The 20738-nt window shown below is 42.7% G+C and overlaps 1 protein-coding gene across 3 annotated transcripts in view; it reads right to left on the bottom strand.

Annotated features, from left to right (window-relative positions):
* Positions 1-20738, bottom strand: part of LOC103456731 (disco-interacting protein 2 homolog C-like) — a 51787-nt gene that overhangs the window by 18504 nt on the left and 12545 nt on the right. The window contains exons 2-15 of one of the 3 annotated variants that reach the window (XM_008396439.3): positions 15538-15600; positions 14928-15053; positions 13358-13483; positions 9987-10277; positions 9151-9273; positions 8441-8587; positions 7470-7589; positions 5286-5483; positions 4280-4371; positions 3364-3474; positions 1325-1448; positions 1143-1252; positions 241-343; positions 101-165 (exon numbers count right to left, since the gene is read on the bottom strand). In XM_008396439.3, the coding sequence (XP_008394661.1) occupies positions 101-165; positions 241-343; positions 1143-1252; positions 1325-1448; positions 3364-3474; positions 4280-4371; positions 5286-5483; positions 7470-7589; positions 8441-8587; positions 9151-9273; positions 9987-10277; positions 13358-13483; positions 14928-15053; positions 15538-15600 (1799 nt within the window). The remainder of the gene's footprint in view (positions 1-100; positions 166-240; positions 344-1142; positions 1253-1324; positions 1449-3363; positions 3475-4279; positions 4372-5285; positions 5484-7469; positions 7590-8440; positions 8588-9150; positions 9274-9986; positions 10278-13357; positions 13484-14927; positions 15054-15537; positions 15601-20738) is intronic. The other 2 variants (XM_008396440.3, XM_008396441.3) reach the window with 2 other exon arrangements.

Genomic DNA, 20738 nt, shown 5'->3' with positions numbered 1-20738 from the left:
ATGTAAAGTTACTACCACTGATGTTTTCACATTATGCTTCACGTTGGAAGTATTTTTTGAACGCATTAAAGGAACAGGAAAAGGTCTGGTGTGTTCTCACCGTCAGGATGCCGTGCCACAAGCCCACGTCCTTCTTAAAGTCCAAAACGTTCACTATGGTTTCAGCTGGATCAGAGGAGGAGAAAGGGTTAACATCAGGGCAGGAGTAACTGCTGCGTGTGTGTGTGTGTGAGAGGATACCCTCGGTGTAGCTGCAGGACTGGGTGAGAGCCTGGCAGTGTGTTAGCAGAGCGATCCTCGTTACCGTGACGCCCAGAACGCTGCCGTCCTTACAGGTTTTATACTGAAAGAGCAGATGGAGAGTGGCAGTCAGAAGCTTTCAGCGTGAAGCTAGCAAGATCTTTAGCTTTAATTTGAAACATCATAAAGTTTAAATATAACACAGATGAATGTGTCCTTGATTCTGCTGCAGATCTTCTGTTTTACTCAAATCTGTGAATCATCCCAAATCAAGTTTGCTTGTTTTAAGTCAGTAATTCCTTAGTACTAGTTCTACTGGCAGATTATTTCATTTATAGCAAGACAGTTGTCCATGTTTTAAATGAAATAATCTGTGAATGTTGTTTTGTGAATCTCCCTCAGACCCTTGAATGGGTTTTGCTTCCTATTTATATCCTATTTTTTGTTGTTTGTGGATCTTTTTTCTACTACAGATCTTCCTTCAACTAAACTTTCCACAGGGTTGCTTGGGGATTTATCACCCGTTGATAAACAGAATTCCATAATATGAGCTTCTGTGAAATTTCCAATCAGTAAAAACTTTTTCTATTACACTTTTCTTTCCACTCAACTCTCCATTGATAAGCATGGATGTAGCACTCTTTGAACAGAGCCATCTTCTTATCCTTCCTTAGAGTCGGTCAGTGACGATCCCCAAACCCCATGATTGTGTCAGCCATAAAAAGCCATTGCAGGACTTTGTTTTATTTTTAAAATTATTGGTTTTATGTAATATTGTAATTTTCTGAGAAGCTGATGTTTGGGTTTTCATTAGATGTCAGCCAAAATAATCAAAATCAAACATGAATAAACCTGAAATATAGGTTCTGCCGGTTCTGATCCGGGTCCGTCTGGAAGCTCACCTCTATGTACGCCGTGTCGTTGTTCGCGTCCTTGATGTGTGGGAACCAGTCTCTGGGCGGCTTGGACAGATGCTTGGACTCCGTTACAAACCACAGCAGCTTGGGCCATCCTGCAGGGGGCGCTAACATGTAAACTCCTGCTGAACGCAGCGTCAGCCATGATTAATGACCTGCACTCCAACCTTTGAACTGCGGGATCTCTCCTGTTGCGCTCTTCGGAAGACCCTTATGGCAGGCATCGCTGGTCAGCGCCACGGTAACGCCGCAGCTGCCCAATAAAAACCCGATCTGCTGGCTGCCGGCATCCTATTGGATGACAGAGAAAACGACAGTTAACATTTAAATCAACAATTTACATGTGTTGATTTAGAACATCTGACATGTTTTCGAGTTCGTTCGAGGATAAAAAGTTAAATCTCCAACATTTCCAGAACAGTGCTGCTCTTTATAGCAGCACGTTCCAGCCGCTGTGCTACATTTGCTCTGATTTATTCTTTTTTTCCGGACTTTTATTCATCATTTTTCATGTTGGATCATTAAATGTTTGGACAATTATTCCCTCTGGGTTTGGATGTTGTGAAGCTGGAAGGACTTCTGGTCTTACATTTTTACTTTCAGGCAGTTTTTATGATGGGTAACCATGGCAACAAGGTATTGTTTCACAACCGGGAGTCGCTGATTAGCATCTCAAAAGCTCAACTAGTTCCTGAACTACGACCCCAAATCCCACAGGAGCTGAAAAGAAGGAAGTTCAAACCATCCGTCATTCTAACCAAACAGCCAGACAGATTTAAAGAAGAGCAGCAAAAACAGAGGAGGAGGATTAGCAGCTAGCTAACAGCTGATGATGTCATCCAGGACATGTCGTCCAGTTCCAGGAATAATCTTAAAATTCCTTTATTTTCTGCTAAACTCAAACCATCAATCAGGTCTGCAGAGAGAGTCATCAGAGCTGAGCTTCCCTACATCCAGCTTTAGGGTGAGAAAAAGAGCAGCTAACGTCTCTGCAGACCCTACACATGCTGGACATGCTTGAAGTAAAAGTCAGCGCTGCAGAGCACTATTTGTAAAAAATAAATAAATAAATAAATAATTACATATTTGTATCTAAAGTTTCATGTTTACGCTACAATCTTACACTATAAAAACACAAAATCTTACCAAGTATTTTTGGTCAACAGCAGATTATTTCACTTACAATAAGACATTTATTTTTCTATGTTCTCAGAAATAATCTGCTAGTGGAACTAGAACTTCAACAATATTAAGGAAATAATGACTTAAAACAAACTCCTTGATCTTGCTGAAAAGTTACATATAAGTTAGTTCTAGGATATCTGCAAACAAGAAACTAGACAAAAACTACTTGGCAAGGCTTTGTGCTTTTGCAGTGTAGTCAATAAAGCTGACTGTAAATGTTGCATGAAAAGTCTGCAGGAACTTTTCTCCCCTTTTGTTTCAAACTTTTAGACTAAAATAGGATCAATCATAATTGGACTCATCAGTTCCGACCTCAAAGAAAACTGTAAATGGAAATCAGCAGGAATCTGTTTGTTATTAATTTATCTAATGTTTGTAAATAAACTGATGCTTGAGCTGCAGTGACATTTTAAACCCTGCAGCAGAAACTCAAGCTGCCGGTTGAGGAGTTAAGAGCAGTGGACAGCGCGCAGCAAGACATTTTCTTACTGCAGTAAGTAATCAGAGTGTAACCATGCCAACCGTGACAGGCAGCACGTCTCGGTATTGGCTCCCAGATTAAGCAGAGGACTTGGTGTGCTGAAGCACGATTGGCAGCTGGAGACTCAGTAAACCGGCACAACGGACGTGTTTCCAGATACAAGTTGCTGTCAGAGGACAGACAGACCTCAGACCGGTTCACATCGCAAAGGTCAACTACATGACCCACAGGGAACGGGGGGGGTTGAGGGTGCGGCGGCGGCGTACAGACACATGTTTCTCTTCCTGCTGCTCCTTGTGCAGAGCGGATTAACTTCTCAAGAATACTTGTTGCCAAAAACAGATAAGACCGACGATCCGAAGTAGTTTTCCTATCACTGACAGGACAGAAACACGTCCAGCAGGTCAGAGGTGAAACGCTGACAGGGACGAGGGGAGGGGATTAACGTCACACAACACCTGACCTCCAACTGGGAGCAAAACGAGGAGCTCAAAGAGCCAATAAGAAGAAGGAGCATCTCTGATTGGCTGGCCGACTTACTTTGCGACTCAGCGGCACCTCGATGGGAACAGGAACCACCTCAGCCAGCAGGCATCCGTAGAAGGCCACCATGAAGGCCACTGGGTCGTTGTTAGGAAACACCAACGCCACCTGCAGGAAACAGAGGGAACAGCAGAGAGGCGTGGTTTAACATCTGGTGCAGCTATGCTAACAGACGAATGCAAAACTGCAAAAATACAAAATGTTACCAAGTAATTACATTTTTTCCATGTTATATGTGAAATAATCCACCAGTGGAATTAGAAATTTTTTAATCAATATTAAGGAAATATTGACTTAAAACAAGCGCTTATATCTTGCTGAAATGTTATTTCTTTTACTTCAAATGTACTGAAATATTTGTTCTAGAAACCAGACAAAAATACTTGAAGAAAAATAGTGAAGAAACTATGGGATTGTTTAGATGAAAGCATGTGTTGGAATGGCCTAGTCAAAGCCTAGTTAGTCAAAGCCTAGTCCTACCTCAAACATCTGCTCACTCACCCTTCAAATGTGACAAAGATAGACCTATTCTATTTTGTAAATGATATACATGTCTGCCACACTTCTCTTCTGATTTTTGCTAAATTTACCACAAAACATCCCAGAATAAATATAAGTCTAAAGGTTTAAAGGATGTGAAAACATTTGCACTTCATAATTTAATAAATAAAAGTCTTTTTCGGTCAGATTGAACAGATGAGCTTCTGTCTGTGCTCAGTTTCACATGTTTTATTTCTTGTCTTACAGACGGTGTTACTTAGGAACAGAACACCGAGCCGGTCTGGCTGAAAGGATCGCAGATGTATTTTTATAGAAGTCAATATGTCAGATGACGTCTGATCAGTGGCTGATTCATGAAGGGAGCCGGCGTTTGACAGAAAGAGGAAGCTGTGAGGGGTCGCAGGTGACTCACCCGATCGCCCGGCCGCACCATGGGCTCCTGCTTGCTGCCCAGTTTGTGGAGGATGTTGTAGGCCAGCTTGATGCTGCGTGACCACAGCTTCCCTGCAGGGGGCAGCAAAGGGAACATGAGTGGGAAAAGGTCCACAGGAAGTCAGAGTGAGAATCTTTGTTCTCCGCTTTGTGAAAAAACACTATAAAAGGTCTGAATGGAAGAAACCGCCATCGACTGATTCAGTTTCTATAGATAATTCAGATCCTAGTAGACTGACATAAGCTCAGCCACAGGAGAAAGTAAGTACACCCTTGACACTTTATGCAATTTTTTAAGATTAAATTATCCTGATTTGTTGATGATCATTAAGTCCAACCAGCTGCAGCTGCAGCATTTGGACACATGAAGTCAAATTAAAGATGTCTGGTCAGAAAACAAAACCCAGGTTTGGAGAACCTGAACTCTTCATCAGTATTAAGAAATTATTGACTTTAAACAACAACAACAAGCTCATATTCTTTGCTGAAAGGTTACTTGAAAGTAGGGTTGGGTGAAATTATCATCCAATATAATATGACCATCATTAGCAAATCTAGCAGATGATTGTCAGCGATAAGACCCGCCTCCTGACTCTGTGTGGTTGTTCCTGGTCAGGGTCTTCAGTCTGCATTAGTAGCTGCAGTCTACTAATGCAGCTGTGAGACAGATAATCTGTCTCACAGATTATCTGTCTCGCATGTAATAAACTGTCATCACATGGTGACAGTTTAAACAAATGTGAAAAACAAAAAAACATTTCTGTAAAAGTTACATAAAATATCTTCAATTGGAATTTATCAAGACAACAATTTAAAAAAATTCTCAATATGAGAGATTTTTTTGATAGTTGGTAAACAGTATGACAAATGCCCACTGCTAGTTGTGAGTTAATTTTGTCTTATTTCAGGTATATTGCAGTACTTGCATTAGATGTCATGTTTTGCAGTGTGCATGTGGGCGCCACCCCTGAAGAGCACCTGCTTACCATATGTGAGGATGTAGAGGGGTTTCCCCGCCGTGTCCAGGCTGGTGAGGCAGGGTGCTTTGGGGGAGATTGTGCCCCAGCGCTGCAGCGCCGCCTCTAGGGAGGGGGGCCAGTTAGTGACCACGCCCAGCGGCTCCCCCCTCACCGGTATCATCTCCGCCCCCTCCGGCCGCGGCTGGTTGGGGTCTGGCTGCTGGACTGGAGGGGAAGCAGAGAGATGCTCTGAGCGTCATATGGTTTCAGTTTGTGGTGCGTTCGCTGCTGCAAAACCATCATGGCTGCAGTAACCGAAGGCAACGAGGAGATGCAGCTGTGAGGCCGAACACACACTGCACCTGCTGCTGCAGGACGAGTTCATGAGCAGAAAATCCATCAAACTGTGACTTCATGCAAACATCAGAGGCGTAAAACTATTCACCTCCTTTTGTCAGGTTACAACCACAAATTTTAATGGATTTCATTTGATAACGCAAAGTAGTGCATCATTTTGAAGTGGAAAAAATTATTCATGGTTTACAAATTAAACGCACGGTAAAACGTATTTAAAGATGAAGTAAGTTTTTTCTTCTCTGAAATCTAAAATGTATAGATTCTTTGTACAAAATCTACTCTTAATATTCAACAAATGGCCTTTTTAGAATCTGGACATTTCATCCATCTTCATCACCCTTATCCCTTAGTGAGGTCGGGAGGGTTGCTGGTGCCCATCTCCAGCTAACATTCTGGGCGAGAGGCGGGGTCACCCTGGACAGGTCGCCAGTCTGTCGCAGGGCAACACAGAGACAAACAACCATGCACACACACACTCACACCTAGGGACAATTTAGAGAGAAAGACCCCAAGCCAGGAATCGAACCCAGAACCTTCTTGCTGCAACTGCGCCACTGTGCAATCCCTCTGGATATTTCAGTTAACGATTAATCAATTACTGAACTGGTTGATGGTTATTTTAATAATTTATTATTTTTTATAATTGCTTCATGTATTCGGATCCTTCTTGTACAAATGAGTAACTGGAAGAGACAGTAAATGACTGCTGACTGAAAATGAACAGACAGCAGGACAGATGGTGAAGTCTGAGCAAACCGAGCCTCAGAGTGGCACAGTTCAAAGGTCATCTTCATCTCAGATGTTCTGTAAACATTTATTCTCCATTTAGAGCTTTCTGACCTTCATTATCTGCATAGAGAAGCATTTCAATGTGGATTTTTAGAAGGAAATAAACAAACCAGAAAATTCCCCAGGAATATATAAAAAAAATATCAACCATCAGTGAAATTTTATGAGCCATCACCGTTCTGCCAGAATGTTGGGATTTTTATTGCCAAAATATTTGGTGACCAACAAGATTTCCCTCACATGAATCCTTCATGTTTGTTTCAAAATGTAAAACATTAAAGTCATTATGAATCTCTAGTGAGAAAACTTTAAAAGTCAGAAAGTAGGAAGTGTTAAAGGAAACAAGGAAGGAAGGATGAAAGAGAGAAAGAGGAAGGAGGGTCTGCATAAGGGAGCAAGGAAGGAAACAAGGAAGTAGATGAAGAAAAAAACACAAATAAAAAAAGACAGAAAAAAGAAAAGGAGAGAAGGGGAAGAGGACGTACACAGAGAAAAATGAACCAGACACAAAGGGACAGAAGAAAAAAACGCAAGAACAAAGGACAGGAAAAAAGGACGCGGAAGAGGAAGGAAACATGGAAGGAATGAACAAAAGGAAACAGAAAAAAGGATACAAAAGGAACGAAAGAATCCAATAAGTGGAATGAGAAAGGAAGTTAGTAAGGAACTAAGGAAGGAATTACATTTGTCCATATTTTTATTTTCATCTGCAGCCGTGGCTTTAAGGTTCTGGTGGTGACATAACTGTAAACTATGGTGTGGCTTCAGTTTCCATGACAACTATTCACCACAGAAACTTAGAAAACCATGCAGAGGTTTAAGAATCACAACTCGGCATGAATAGAAAACAAAGTGCAAACTTCATGTCAACGTGGAGCTGGAGAGCAAATGCAGCTGACAAAACTCCGTCAGTCTGGGTTCTGTCAGGAAGAGTTAGAAGTTAAACGTTTTTTAGTAATAACTCCTCTGGAAAATTAAGCATGTGTGTTGCTGCTGAACCGAGAGCAAGATGTGAGTGAGGACCGACAGACAGGAAGTGATGCAGACAGGACGGCGGTGTCTAACCTTCCAGAAGCTCATCAAAGTCGTCGACGAAGAACTCGCGCAGCGGCGGCCTGCGGGGCTGCTTCAGCGTGTTGACGAGCTGCTGGATCTTAGCCGACACCCGACTGCTGACTGGAACACCTGGAAGAATCCCAGCAGAGACAGCAGGCTGAAAACGGCTGGAAAACACGGCCGGAAACAAAACGGCCAAAAAACACAGCCGGAAACAAAACGGCCAAAAAACAGCCAGGAACAAAAAGGTCAAAAAACAGAGCTGGAAACCAAATGACCAAAAAACACAGCTAGAAACAAAACTGCTGGAAAACAAAGCCATAAAAACAAAAAAACAAAACAAAAAGGACAGAGAAAACAGCCAGAAAGAAAACAGCTGCAAACAAAATGGCCAAAACACAGAAATTAATTATGGAGTTGCTATTTCAGGTCAAAGGTTAAATACCAGGAAGAAAGAAAAGAAGCGAAATGAGGAAGGAAAGAATCAAAAAACTAAAAAGGAAGGAAAGCGGAACAGAAGCAAAGAAGGAAGTGCCCCCCACTTCCTGTTTACAGATCTGCTGGTTGTGTTAGCCCCGCCCTCCACTTCCTGTTTCCAGATCTGCTGGTTGTGTTAGCCCCACCCTCCACTTCCTGTTTCCAGATCTGCTGGTTGTGTTGGCCCCACCCCCTACTTCCTGTTTCCAGATCTGCTGGTTGTGTTGGCCCCGCCCTCCACTTCCTGTTTACAGATCAGCTGGTTGTGTTGGCCCCGCCCTCCACTTCCTGTTTCCAGATCTGCTGATTGTGTTGGCCCCGCCCTCCACTTCCTGTTTACAGATCAGCTGGTTGTGTTGGCCCCGCCCCCACTTCCTGTTTCCAGATCTGTTGGTTGTGTTGGCCCCGCCCCCACTTCCTGTTTCCAGATATGTTGGTTGTGTTGGCCCTCCACTTCCTGTTCACAGATCTGCTGGTTGTATTGGCCCCCGTCCCCAGCTCACCGTCGCCGGTCTCCATGCGCTCGGCGTTGCCGTACTTCTGCGTGCTCCTGGCGATGGTACCCATGTTGGACATGTGGTGCCGCTCGGTGTGGGAGTGAGACGAGTCCGACGAGTATCCCGTCACGTCCGGCGGCGTCGAGTGGTTCTCTGCAGGAGGACGGACAGGAAGCAGTCAGTCAGTGCCACTTCCTGTTGGCTCTACGCTCCATTAGACCCGTCTGACCGTCACTTTGTGTCACATCCTGCCGCGCTCAGCAGTCTGCCGTTTCATGACTCAGCGCTTTGGTCATGTAAACACTGATATGAAGTGAGCAGCTTCTCCAAACACTGTCACATAATCTAGTTTCATCTATAAAAAACTGATAAAGTTATTATCAGATCATCATAAATCCATCCATATTCAGCAGGGTTCGTTCACTTTTCACACATTAATGTTGGCATTTTTAATGGACTTTCAAGGCAGCTTTTAGAGCAACTTTGCCTTAAAAGTGTCATTATTTACCAAATGACCCTTCATGACAACAGTCAAACATTCATAAAGACTCCTTCATGTTTATGACAGTGTCATGCCAGCCTTATGCACGCCCCGTCAAATAAAGAGTTACCAAACAAACTAAATTTAGGTCTGATCTTTGTGAAGTTCGGATCTGTTTTTGTGTGAATTATTCCATAAGCCAGATTTGGGCTCTCGGTTCCCGGTCTGGACCTACCCTCTGACTCCAGAGGCGGCGGCCACAGCATGTCCGATCCAAACTCACAAGACCGCCGCAGAGAGCCGCCGTTCTCCGCCACGCTCAGAGCGCCCTTCCTCTTCAGAGACAGGTGGCCGATTCCTGCAGAAACACAGCGTGGTGTCAGAACCGGGTCAGAACACGAGACGCTACAGGAAAAAACGCTGCGACACGGAGCTTTAGTCACCCTAAAATCCAGGTTAAAATACTTTATTTATTAAAAGAAACGTTGGTACTCATTACTGAAGGTTCTTCAAAAGGTTATTTTAGAAGTTGATGGCAGGAAGGAACTCCTGTAGCAGTCTGTATTACAGCGGTTCCCTGGAAGCCTCTTACTAAAGACACTGTCGTTGTAATGAATACTCATTTTTATCCAAAATTTTCTTTATTTTACTTTATGGCTTTTGATTAAAACAGTTTTAATTTCTGCTTTTTAAATTACTTTTAACCAAATAAGGCCAAAAAGAAAAAAGAATTTGAGTTGATGATTAATAAAAAAAATAAAAATAAAAGAAATGTATCTGCCATCTTACTGAATAGTAAGATAGTGAGAATTAGGGATGTTGCAGACAGAAAAAAGATGTAAATTTCTACCCAAAAACTTAAAAGATAAACCTTGGATAAAAGCATAAAAGTAAAAAAATTAATAAAAATAGGTTTTTGACACTCAGAAATGTCCAAGTTTTTTCTAGAAAATTTCTGAGATTAATCTAAAAATTTCTGAGCTTAATTTTGCTGGAAATACTTTTTACACGTATATGTTTAATTTTTAGGCTTTCATGGCGTTTCAGTCGGTCACAGGCCAACGTTCTCACCGTGATGCGACTGTGACAGCAGGCTCTGCTGGTGGTGCGGCTGGCCCAGGTGAGGGTGGCCCAGGTGAGCCAGGTGCGCGATGTGAGTGTGCGCCAGCGAGTCAGCCAGCCGCCCGGCGTTCCCGCTGCCTCCGCTCTGCGTGGACGAGGACGACGAGGAGGTGGAGCCCAGGTGGGCGGGGCCAAGCTGGGAGGGCCGGCTCATCCAGTGCTCCATGCCCGTCATGTCGTCGCCCGGCCCCGCCTCCTCCTCCGAGCCCGACGACGAGTCAGAGCACAGCGGCGACAGGCCTGGAGTCACAGGAACATGTTACTTTACACACAGCAGGAGAAAAACAACCAATACCAAAGAAACAGAAACATTCAACATGACAGGAAATGTTAAGGAAAGAAAAACTCCATCACCTGCTCAGTCAATTTTATTTTTATAGCAACAAGCCAGATCAAAGTGCTTAATACCATAAAAACACAAAAATACAGTGTTTTTATTTGTTAATATAATAATACAGTAACCAATTATGAAACAAGCCAATGTACAAATACATCAACTACATGGGTCACCATTCCAATAATTATGAATCTAAAAATGAAATTAAAAACCAGTGATGGAACTCAGTTCAATTGTTTAGTTGAGTTAACTGCAGAATCTTTAATTAATTAATCACATTTTAATCAAAAACAATATCGCAACAAAAAAGCAACATTTTAAATTCAACACTTTTTGCTGCAAATTAAATAAATAATTTTTTTTAGCCTATATATATGCTGTTGTCCGTTGCTGCTGTTTGAATGTTGCTCGTGCGTCAGATAAATGGGAGTACCAGAAACGTGTGAATACAAAGGTTCCAGCCAAAATCTTTGTATGTAAAAAAGAAAATAAAAAAAATCCATTCAAATTTTTTACCCATTAAAGCTTTTACGCAGTTAATTAATACAAATTACTACAAAGAATGGGTGATTGTTTTCAAATGTGGTGCTAAATCTCTGACATGTTTTTGGGTTTAGTTCTGCTGTAGCCGAGTGTCTGAGGAGGAAGAACAATCTGGTATTGATTTGCTGCTAGGTGCTGTTTTGTTTTTCTCTGGTTCTGTTTTTTTCTTGGATTTTTGTTTTTGTGCTTGGATCAAAGTAGCTGAGACTTTCTGTTTTAGGACAGGCTGAATGTTCCAGAGCAGGCGGGAACATGAAGCGTTAGAAACGGAGGTGGAAATGCCTCCATTCCTGCCGAACTCCATGAGAAAAACCAAAATACTCCCGATGACAGTTCCCAGGAAATGAAGCATAATGTTCCCGCTGGTCTATTGCTTCACATCCCTGATAAATAGGTACAAGAATAAAATAATTTATTAAAGCAGCAATAAAATCCAAACTTGTATTTTGAGTAGATTTATAGACAGGCCCACAGCATCACAGATCTCCCACTTTACAGTGAGCCTGAATTGCTTTCTAAGTGTTTTCTGTCAAAAGGCTCAACTAAGTCTGGTCCTCATCATATTTTCACTTCCAGCTCTGTTAAATATTTTAATTATTGCCCAGACTGTGGCATGGAGACGATAAGATCAGTTACATCATATCTGCCTTATTAGAGTGACATGTTCTCTTTTCTTTCCAGTTTTGAAGAAGAGAAATTGACATCTTGCCCCACAAGGAAAATCTGATCAACTTAAAAAACAGATTAAATACTTATATAAAAAAATCTTCATTAAACTTATTTTATGCAACTTTTTGAAATCTGTCATATTTATACAAATTTTTTTCTTAATGTTATTTTCCACTCAGAATAAATTAGCGCTAATTAAAATTTGGATTTTTAAAAATCTTTTCATTGTGAAATTCTGCAGCTACAAAAAAAGATTAATTTATTTAAAGGTTTTTTACAGATCTTACATTAGTGTTTTTGTCCCACCTGAGTCCGGTTCTCGGTTCGATTTGGAACAAAAGCTGAAACATTCGTTACATTTCCAGCTGCTGCGGTTTGTTTTCTCTCTGCTCCTAGTCAAACCAACCAAACCCTTTGAGAAACCTGTTCCCTTCCTCACCTGAGGGGGCGCTGCACCAAGAACCACTGAAGGAGACAGCATGGACCCCTCTCAAGAAGACACTGAGCGCAATTTCCATCTTCACTAAATGCAAACAAAAGTAAAGTGGCGTCTGATTTTACCGGTTGGAGGATTTCTCTTTTGTCTTTGGTAAAAGACAACGAGCCATTTCTCCTGCTAGCACCGAGCTAGCAAGCTCGTTTTGGTTGCATTTACCCGGAATGCTATGCGCTGTCATTTGCTTTCTGCTTTTGGAGCGGTCTCCACTCTGCCTTTTTGTTCATATAAGCATTCAAACCGCATCAGAGTTCACTTAAACCAAACAGACAGAGGTTTGTAGGCGGACCAGAATTTGGTTTTTGGTTTGATTAAAATTCACATCTTCTCCACACCAACCAGTTTAGGGCCAGAAAACAAAACATTTAAGCTTCCAAACAAGAAATTAACTAATAATTATCAAAACTATGGAAATTATTAATGCAAACGTCCAGAAAGAAAAAGATTTCTAATAGGATAAATTCGCTGCTGCAGTACTGTGACCTTTCAGTGACTGAGGCAAAAAGCTCAGCAGCTCAGAGACACCAAATGTCAGTAATTAGTGAATCGGATCTTGTGGCTTGTCAGTGAAACAGCCACAAGAACCAATTTGGGTCCAACATGCTTCAGGCGGCTGAATTTTCTCCTCTGAACAGCAGATAATTGTGAGAGCAGCCGATAAGGCCGGTGAGCGCCGCTGTGTGCAGACATTTAACAAAGTGTTGTCAGAACGGTGGAAAAACACGACATGATGCGTTCAGGGTCACGTCAGCCCCACTTAGCCATGTGCTCAAAGGTTAAGGAGCAAATTACAAAGGAAAAAACTTATTATATTTCCTTCATTAAGACTCAATTAACACCAAAATTATTCCATCAACTGTGGCTATGGATGATCTAATGAGCTGCTGTGTGAGGTAAAGGTCAGCTGCGCTGTCCGTTTTCTGGGCCGTCTCTCAGCAGAAATGCTGCAGAAGGTGACGGGGTTCAGCTTTAACAGCTTCCTGCGGCCGGTTTCCTGTAAATCCCTCCGTGGGTTTAACACGCCACAGAGAATGTGCCTGGTTGCAGTTTGGGTGGGATGAGCGTTCCTCTGTCAGAGCCATCTGAGAAACCAGAGAATCCTGTCTGAGCACAGAGCTGCTTCTCTGGTGGAGTCAGGAGACGCAACTCAATCAATGTGAGCTGCTAACGTTACTGCTAACATTAGCGTCTCTGTGAGGTAGATCAGAGAAAAACCCCGAGTCTGCCTGGTAGGTGACCTGGTGTAGGGAGCAGGTTTTGTTTGTGCGTTGTCACCTGGAGGCGTATAAGCGTCCATGGAGGTCTGGACCACCAGGGAACGCCGTTTGGAAGGCATGGGCACCGCCATCTTCCTCTCTACGTGTCGCGCCAACACAGCCTGGACCGCCTCCGTGTGGACGTCTGAGGAACAGAGACAGGAAGTCACACGTCTACAGACACACTGGACGATCGTTAGCCTGTTTGTCGTTTTCAAGCTACCAACTCTGAGCTAATTTTCAACAGTTTTTGTGTTTATCTTGTGTTAATTTTAAGCAGAATAGAAAGAAACACTAAACAAGAGTAAGATAAGTTCTCTGATGTGACCATTTAATTTTGACATGTCTGTTACAGAAGCTTCGTTTCTATTACAAAAATATACAAAACTTTTTCTACATTCTGCTAATGAGACTTCCTTTAGCATCTTTCATGCTTCTCTCAGGGTGAACTTGTTCAGATGGCCTAACAGGCAGGCAGTGGTTTGACTTTCTTTAACTAGTTGACAATTTTCCCTTCTGTAGAACAGCAGATTTTAAGTTGTGATGTTTATAAAATCTTAACCAGACTCAAACTGCTACAGTTTTCTGCCTGAAGGTCTTTGAATTTTTTGTCTCCACATGATGTTGCAGTCTGCAGGATTTTTTACTTCTTCCATCCACTACAGTTAAAAACAGAGTGATTTGATTTCTCATATGGAAAATCAACACGTTATTATCAGGAACCATATCACCTCCCAAACGCAGACAGGTTCTAGAGTAATCCTTGCAAATACTGCGTTCAGTTTTTCCCCCAGTGTATTATAAGCCTGGCGGGTCACCAGGCTTTACTTGTGCCCCCACCAGGCTAAGCATTGCTCATTTATTTAAGTCTTTTTTAAATGTTTGCATTTTGTAAGACTTTGCAGTTGGTGTTCAGGTATTAATCTTCCAATATTTCAATATTACCTAATTATCAAGTGATATTTTCAAATTTCCTGTCAACTTAAAACATTTTTAATTCAAAAACACAACGGGCTGCTGGTTAAATGACTGCCCTCACAACCCAACCACCGGGCTTAGCAAGTTTTCTGGGGGAAACCTTGATATTCACTTGGAAAAGTCACAACCAGCTACTGTAATCATAATCCTGCACTAAACTACACTAAACAAAATGTTAGGATTTCTGAAAAAACATGAAATCTTAACATAACAGAAACTTTTGTTTTTTACCCAAAGAATATTTAATTAATCTTGCTTTGAGATCCACTGACTGATTAGTGTAATTATTATTTACTTTTAATTGTATTTTTCTGTGTAAGCCTTTCCTTAAGATGGTTGGTGTCTAAGTATTGTCCATACGTTCTTCCTATAACATATATTTTCATATTTTCTGTAAAGTTTCAACATTTTTTAACAAACACTCTGCTGGTTGCCCGCCTCAGCGCCTCTTCCAGCGGGTTTAGCAGGATTTCTGGGGGAAACCCAGACACGTCTGACTGCAGGCAGTGTGAAAGATTTCTGAGGTGTTACTCAGTTTGTGAAAACCACAATAAAACGGTGCAGCTGGTGTTTCTCTGAGACGAAGCGTGGATCAGGCAGGCTCCCCGTACCTGATCGGTAGCGCTCATCTCTGGTTCCGGACGTTCTCCGCCGGTGGAAGCGGGCGGCGGCCGGGGGGCCAAGCGGGGCCCGATGAGACATGGGCCCCTCCATACCTACAGAAGCAGGCAGAAAAGCTTGTGGACACACGGACAGGTTTTTACAGGAACAACATGTATATGAACATGAAGGCAACAGATAAGAGCGCAAAAAAGGAAAAAAAGAAACATGGAGGTGATTTGAAACGGCAGAAAAATGGCATTTTTCTGACTCCATAACCCAAAATAACCAACATAAAACCAGAAACATGCAGTTGTTGCATCTCTGCTCTGCGACAGAACATCGCTCAGCATCCCTGGACCCAAAGCTTACCCCGGTGTGTGTGATGTGTGTGTGTTAGTGGCAGGGAGCGACTGATTCAGAGGAGCAGGCCCGAGCTGAGCTCCAGGGAGTCCTAACCTACATCCACTAATGGCGGCTGAAGACTCCATCAATAGAGTACAGTGTTCAGACTACTGTACTCCTCCTGATAGCAGATCGATACTCCAGCAGCGCTATGGGAATATTTCAGCTGAGTGGGCGGAGCGGGTGTGTGGAGGGGGTCAGAGGTTGCTAAATTACCTCCAGCATATGCCCTGATCAGCTTGGACCTCTTCTTCTCATAACCCTTCTGAGTGATGTCCCCTGTGAACAGATAGATAGACAGAGAGTGAGAGAGGCAGTGCTGGCTGCGACGGACGCTGCTGGTGTCATCAGATACGTTTTGGTTGCTCATCTTTTTGTTTTAGGAAAATCACCGCAGCCTTTCCTGTCTCTCCCAGTCTTCAATGTCTTTATCTGACTGTTAATCAAAGAGAAAAATGTGAACATAAAGAAAAGAAGATGAGATGACGCGATGGATGATTATGCAAATGAAGAATGGAAAAACAAGACATAAATCATGACCAGATCAACATCCTCTTATCTAAAATAAACAAAAATTTAACATTCAAACAAAGATAACCTGAGTAAAAACAAACAATCTTCAAATTATTTATAAATGTGAAAATATGGTTCACCCCTCAACTTGATCATGAATTTAATGTGACTAACCACATGGTTTCGGTCCAGTTTCATTAGAAACAACCACAACTGATTGCTGCTTCATGCAAAGAATCAACAAACCACTTAAATAGAGCCAGTCTGACGACATGAAGTAGGACAAAATACCCCAGAAACCAACACATCAATCTAACAGCAAAATTCAAGAACTGATCAAAATCTAAGTCGTGAGCTATGTTTCCATCCAACTGTCATGTGAATTTTGAGCGAACTTTAAAAATGTCACAAAAAAAAATCATCTGCATGTTTCCATCGACTGATTTGGAGCAAATCAACCACGACACATGAAGTGTGATTTCATCTGATGTTGACATCATAACAAACCAACAAAGTTTACTGCAGCAACATGTTTAAAATGTATCCAACAAATCACAAAATAACCCAGAACCACATCTGAAGCTCACTAAGGTTAGAGTTCATGATGTGGCAAAAACTGAAGCCACTGCTGAACAGTAAATGATTTCCAGAAATCATGTTGAAGATCCCTGGGACTTGGAAAGTGCAGATCAGGTTACAGTTCCTGAAAACTGACAGTTTCAGGAAATAAAACGACAGTCAAACATGGAGGTGGTGATGTGATGGTCAGTGGTTGCTTTGTTCCTGAACAACTTGGCACAATTCATGGAACCGTGAAATCTGCTCTCTATAGGAGAAAGTCAGTTTGTGACCTAAAGCTCTGGACCTCTTTGGTTCTGCTGTCAGAGTTCTGGGTTCTACCAGAACCTGCAGGGATATTTTCAGGCATCGTTCACGACCCCAACATGAGTTTGTTGGTTCAGCATCCAACAGGAGCTGCAGCTGACGGATCATCTCTCCTGGCCGGCTCGTTTATGATTCATTTATGTCCGGTCTTCTGAGGCACAGAGCAACAAAGTGCTCCACAAACAGAACCCAGTATGGATCTATACATGAAAGCAAACACATAAACATACTCAGAAAAATGGAAGTGAAGGAGCGAAGCAGGAGTCAAACCCATGATCTCCTTTCTGCAAGGCAACAGCTCCACCAAAAGCTCCAATTTCTCAAATTGTAGCATATTTCAGCAACGACGCATTTCAAAATGATTTTTATAAAACACAGGAATACAAAGTCACAGGACACACAGGCAACAATTGTCCAGTGCTGTCGTTCATTTTTTCAAAAGCAGCTCTAACCAGGTGGGTTTTTAGCCTAGACTTAAAGGCACTCAGCGTTTCAGCTGTTTTGCAGTTCTCTGGCAGTTTGTTCCAGATTTGAGGTGTGTAGATGCTGAATACTGCTTTTCCACGTTTGTGGTTTAAAGCCATATTCATTTTGCCAACATCTTTCTTCTGACTGGACGTCATATTAACATTTCAGAGCCTCTCAGTCAGAATCAGGACTTGATTAGAGAACCTGGAGAAAGCTAGAGATTAGGGTGATGGCAGGCAGGTTTTCCTCTGGCAGACTGGAGACGTGTGACTGACTCGGTCCAGGATTAACTGGACCTCACAGAGCAGAAGTATCCCCCATCAGTCTTAGCGAGGAAACCCAAGAAGCTACATGAGCTAAACGGCGCTCTGCAGCCGAAGAGACGACAGCATCAGCGGCCGTGTCATCAAACCGAAGGCGGCCATGACAGTGGCCAGACCAGAGGTCGGTGGGTGATAGGAGGAGGTGGGGGTTCATTACAGTCCTTGAGGGGGATCTCCACTGCTATGGCAACCTTCCACCAAACCAACACAATCACCAGATATCAATCACACCCTACAATCAGCACAGCATCGCTAATATCTGCTGATACTTTCTGGTTTGTCCCAATTAAATGTTAAACTGCCTCTCCAGTTGCTGATTATTGATTGTTCTTCGGAAGGTCAGGGAGATTAAACAGAAGATGTGTAACTTCATGCTTTACAGTTTTCCCAATAGCAGGAGAAAATGGGGAATAATTTGTACTTGCAGTAAAACGTCGGATGTTTTCCACTCGCTAAGCTATTTCTCTGAGTCCTGAAATGCAGACAAACTCCCAGAACACAGACGGTCATTCACTTCTCCTCAACCTTTTAACATCTTGTGTTTTGACACACAGTTTTCTAAAATTAAACAAGATAAACAGCTTCAGCAAATGTTGCTAAACCGAGCAGAAGGAGCATCTGTGTGGAGTATTTTCATCCCCGCTCCAGAGCTGCAGTGGGTGTTTCCTACAGCAGGATGATTTATGTGGAACCCGACCCAAATAAACCAGTAATGAAGGAACATGTCAGCTGCTAGACTGGGACGGGTTCTGGAGGACAATCCGTCTGGGTTCAGGTGAACAAAGAAAACAAGAATAAATCACTGCTGGGTCGGATATTTCTGCAGACAGCAAGACAAATGGAGGACTGTGTAAGTCTGAACACAACCAGACAATAACAGCTTCTTCATACTAAAGAGTTTATAGTCGAGGAAAAGAAAGCTCTCCCTCCTACAGATGATTCAGCAAATAATAAAAATACATTATTATAACCTGAACAGGGTTTTCACAGCTTTCACCAACTCAACTTTTTACAACCTTTTCTAGACTATTGTGAAGAAAATGTAAGACCTGGTAAGACTAGGAAAGACTGGTGACGCTACAAAGCTAGCTAGCAACAGTATATTAGCAACTAGTTAGCAGTAGCCTCAATGGCCTTGAGTCAAAAACGCCATGAAATGAAAATGTCAGCGGATCAGTCAAAGTTTAACCTGTCCTGTGAAAAAAAAACTACATAGGAGAATACAAGATGAAATAGTTCTGCCACGATAAAATTTAAGATGTGTGATTAACAAATTCAAGATCAACTTACATTTTATTTTATGAATTTAAGACTTTTTAAAGATTCACAGACACCTTGCTGACCTAAATTGTAAGCAAAGATGCAGAATTTATTAGGGAAAGCAGTGACCAGGTGCTGCAGATCATCAGTGTCCATAAAGCTGCTCTTTTTCCAGTTTGCTGGCCTGCAGAGTACAATGCCAAACCAGAAAGACAACAGCAGTGAGCTTAAGAGAAGAAACTGCTGCTTGACATCAATTTTGGAAGGTAGATTAAGCACATTTCCAAACTGTTTGACGTCATTCTGCAGCTGTAAATCTTCCCAGAATGTCCATCATGATCAGCCCATGCAAGGCTCAGAGAACTAAAAAACTCACGAGATCCATCTTAGACTCTGCAGTTAGCAGGTTAAACGTTCTGACAGAAGAGGGGAAGAAGAATGAACATGTCTGGCTTGTTTGGAAGGGTTTAAAGGAGGAAAAACTACCACTTAGGATGTTTCACTAAGAGTTTTAACACCTGATAGCCTGGAGACCAAAGTCACAACATTTGTTACATTTCCAGATGCTGCGGTTCCCTTTCTCACTCCACTGAGTGAAATAAACCAAACCATTTGAGCAACCTGTTCCCCTCCTGGCCTGTGGGGGCGCTGCACCAAGAACCAATGAAGGAAATGACACAAAAAACTCTGGAGAAGACACTGAGAGTAACTTCCTTCTTCACCAAATGTAAATAAAAATGGAGTGGCGTCAGATTTTAGCGGTTGGAGGAATTCTCTTTTGTTTTTGGTAAAGACCACAAGCCATTTGTCGCTAGACTAGTGTGTTTGTTTTGGTTGTTTACCCAGAATGTCCTGCGCTGTAGTCCACGTCCTGCTTTTAGCGGTCTCCAGTCCGCTTGGTGTTTGTATATGCATTCAAACCACACCAGAGTTCACTTCAAATGAACCCAGACTGAGGTTTTAAAGGACCACAGTTCATTTTTTAGTTCCTCATCAGAGTTTGATTACACATTCACAAGTCTCCAAACAAACCGGACCTTCAAACGGACTAAACAGGGCTGGTGTCAATGCACCCTGAAATGATCATCACTGAGCACGGTGTGGGAGGTGTGATGTCTCGGGCTTCTTCTGCAGGCACTGTAAACTCTTCAGTGAACCAGATGTGGTAAAGCAGGTTTCTACCGGAGCAGCGTCTCTGCTGACTTCACAGATAACATATGCCGAGCTGTGGGGAGTCTCTGGAGTGCAGGGAGGAAATATGTGAGCAGAAACACGAATGAGGGGAAAATAAAGCGGATTTGCTGCATGGCTGTGGTGACTGAAAGGTGTCGGTCTGCAGCTGAATCACAGACGACAGAGAGCGCAGAGAAAACAGGCCTGTTTTTAAATCACCCAGAATCAAATCAAATGGGTTGATTTAAGTCAAATGGAGAGAGAGGGAAATAAAGAGTTGATAATCTGATGGTGGAGAACGGCCAGAACATCTGGGTCCAATCTGCTGATCGGTGCCGGTAAGCTTCGTCTGTGTGCTGTAAAAACCGACGGAGGCCTCCAGCTTCTTCTTCGTCTCGTCTCTGATCAGCCGCAGTAGAACAACATTCTCTGTTCTTCTCTTTTTTACTCTCTTACAAACACACCCGAGGTCCGTGGGGAGACGCCATCTTCCACTCGCAGCGCAGCGCAGCAGAGCTGGGAGGGTGTTGCCTAGCAACGGTTCTCTTGGAGAAGGCCTGAGATGGCCATCTTGGATTTGGAGCATCAGATGAGAGAGGTGCTCAAACGGTACCTGCCAAGGTGGATGAATATGTCTGGATCTGGGCTGTGTGTGTGTGCGTGCGTGTGTGTGTGTAGGGGTGTGCATGTGTGGGTGTGTGTGTTGTCGCAGGCTAATTAATTCCTCCTCCTGCTCAGTGATTTTAATGACACAGCGCGGAGGACGGATGGCAGCAGCTACAGACTGAAGTTTTT

Source organism: Poecilia reticulata, chromosome 20 (assembly GCF_904066995.2).
Source record: "Poecilia reticulata chromosome 20, P_reticulata-male-v2, whole genome shotgun sequence".
In the NCBI taxonomy this organism is placed as follows: domain Eukaryota; kingdom Metazoa; phylum Chordata; class Actinopteri; order Cyprinodontiformes; family Poeciliidae; genus Poecilia; species Poecilia reticulata.
The sequence above is the reverse complement of the archived record's forward strand: the minus strand, read 5'-3'. Positions and strand labels throughout refer to the sequence as shown.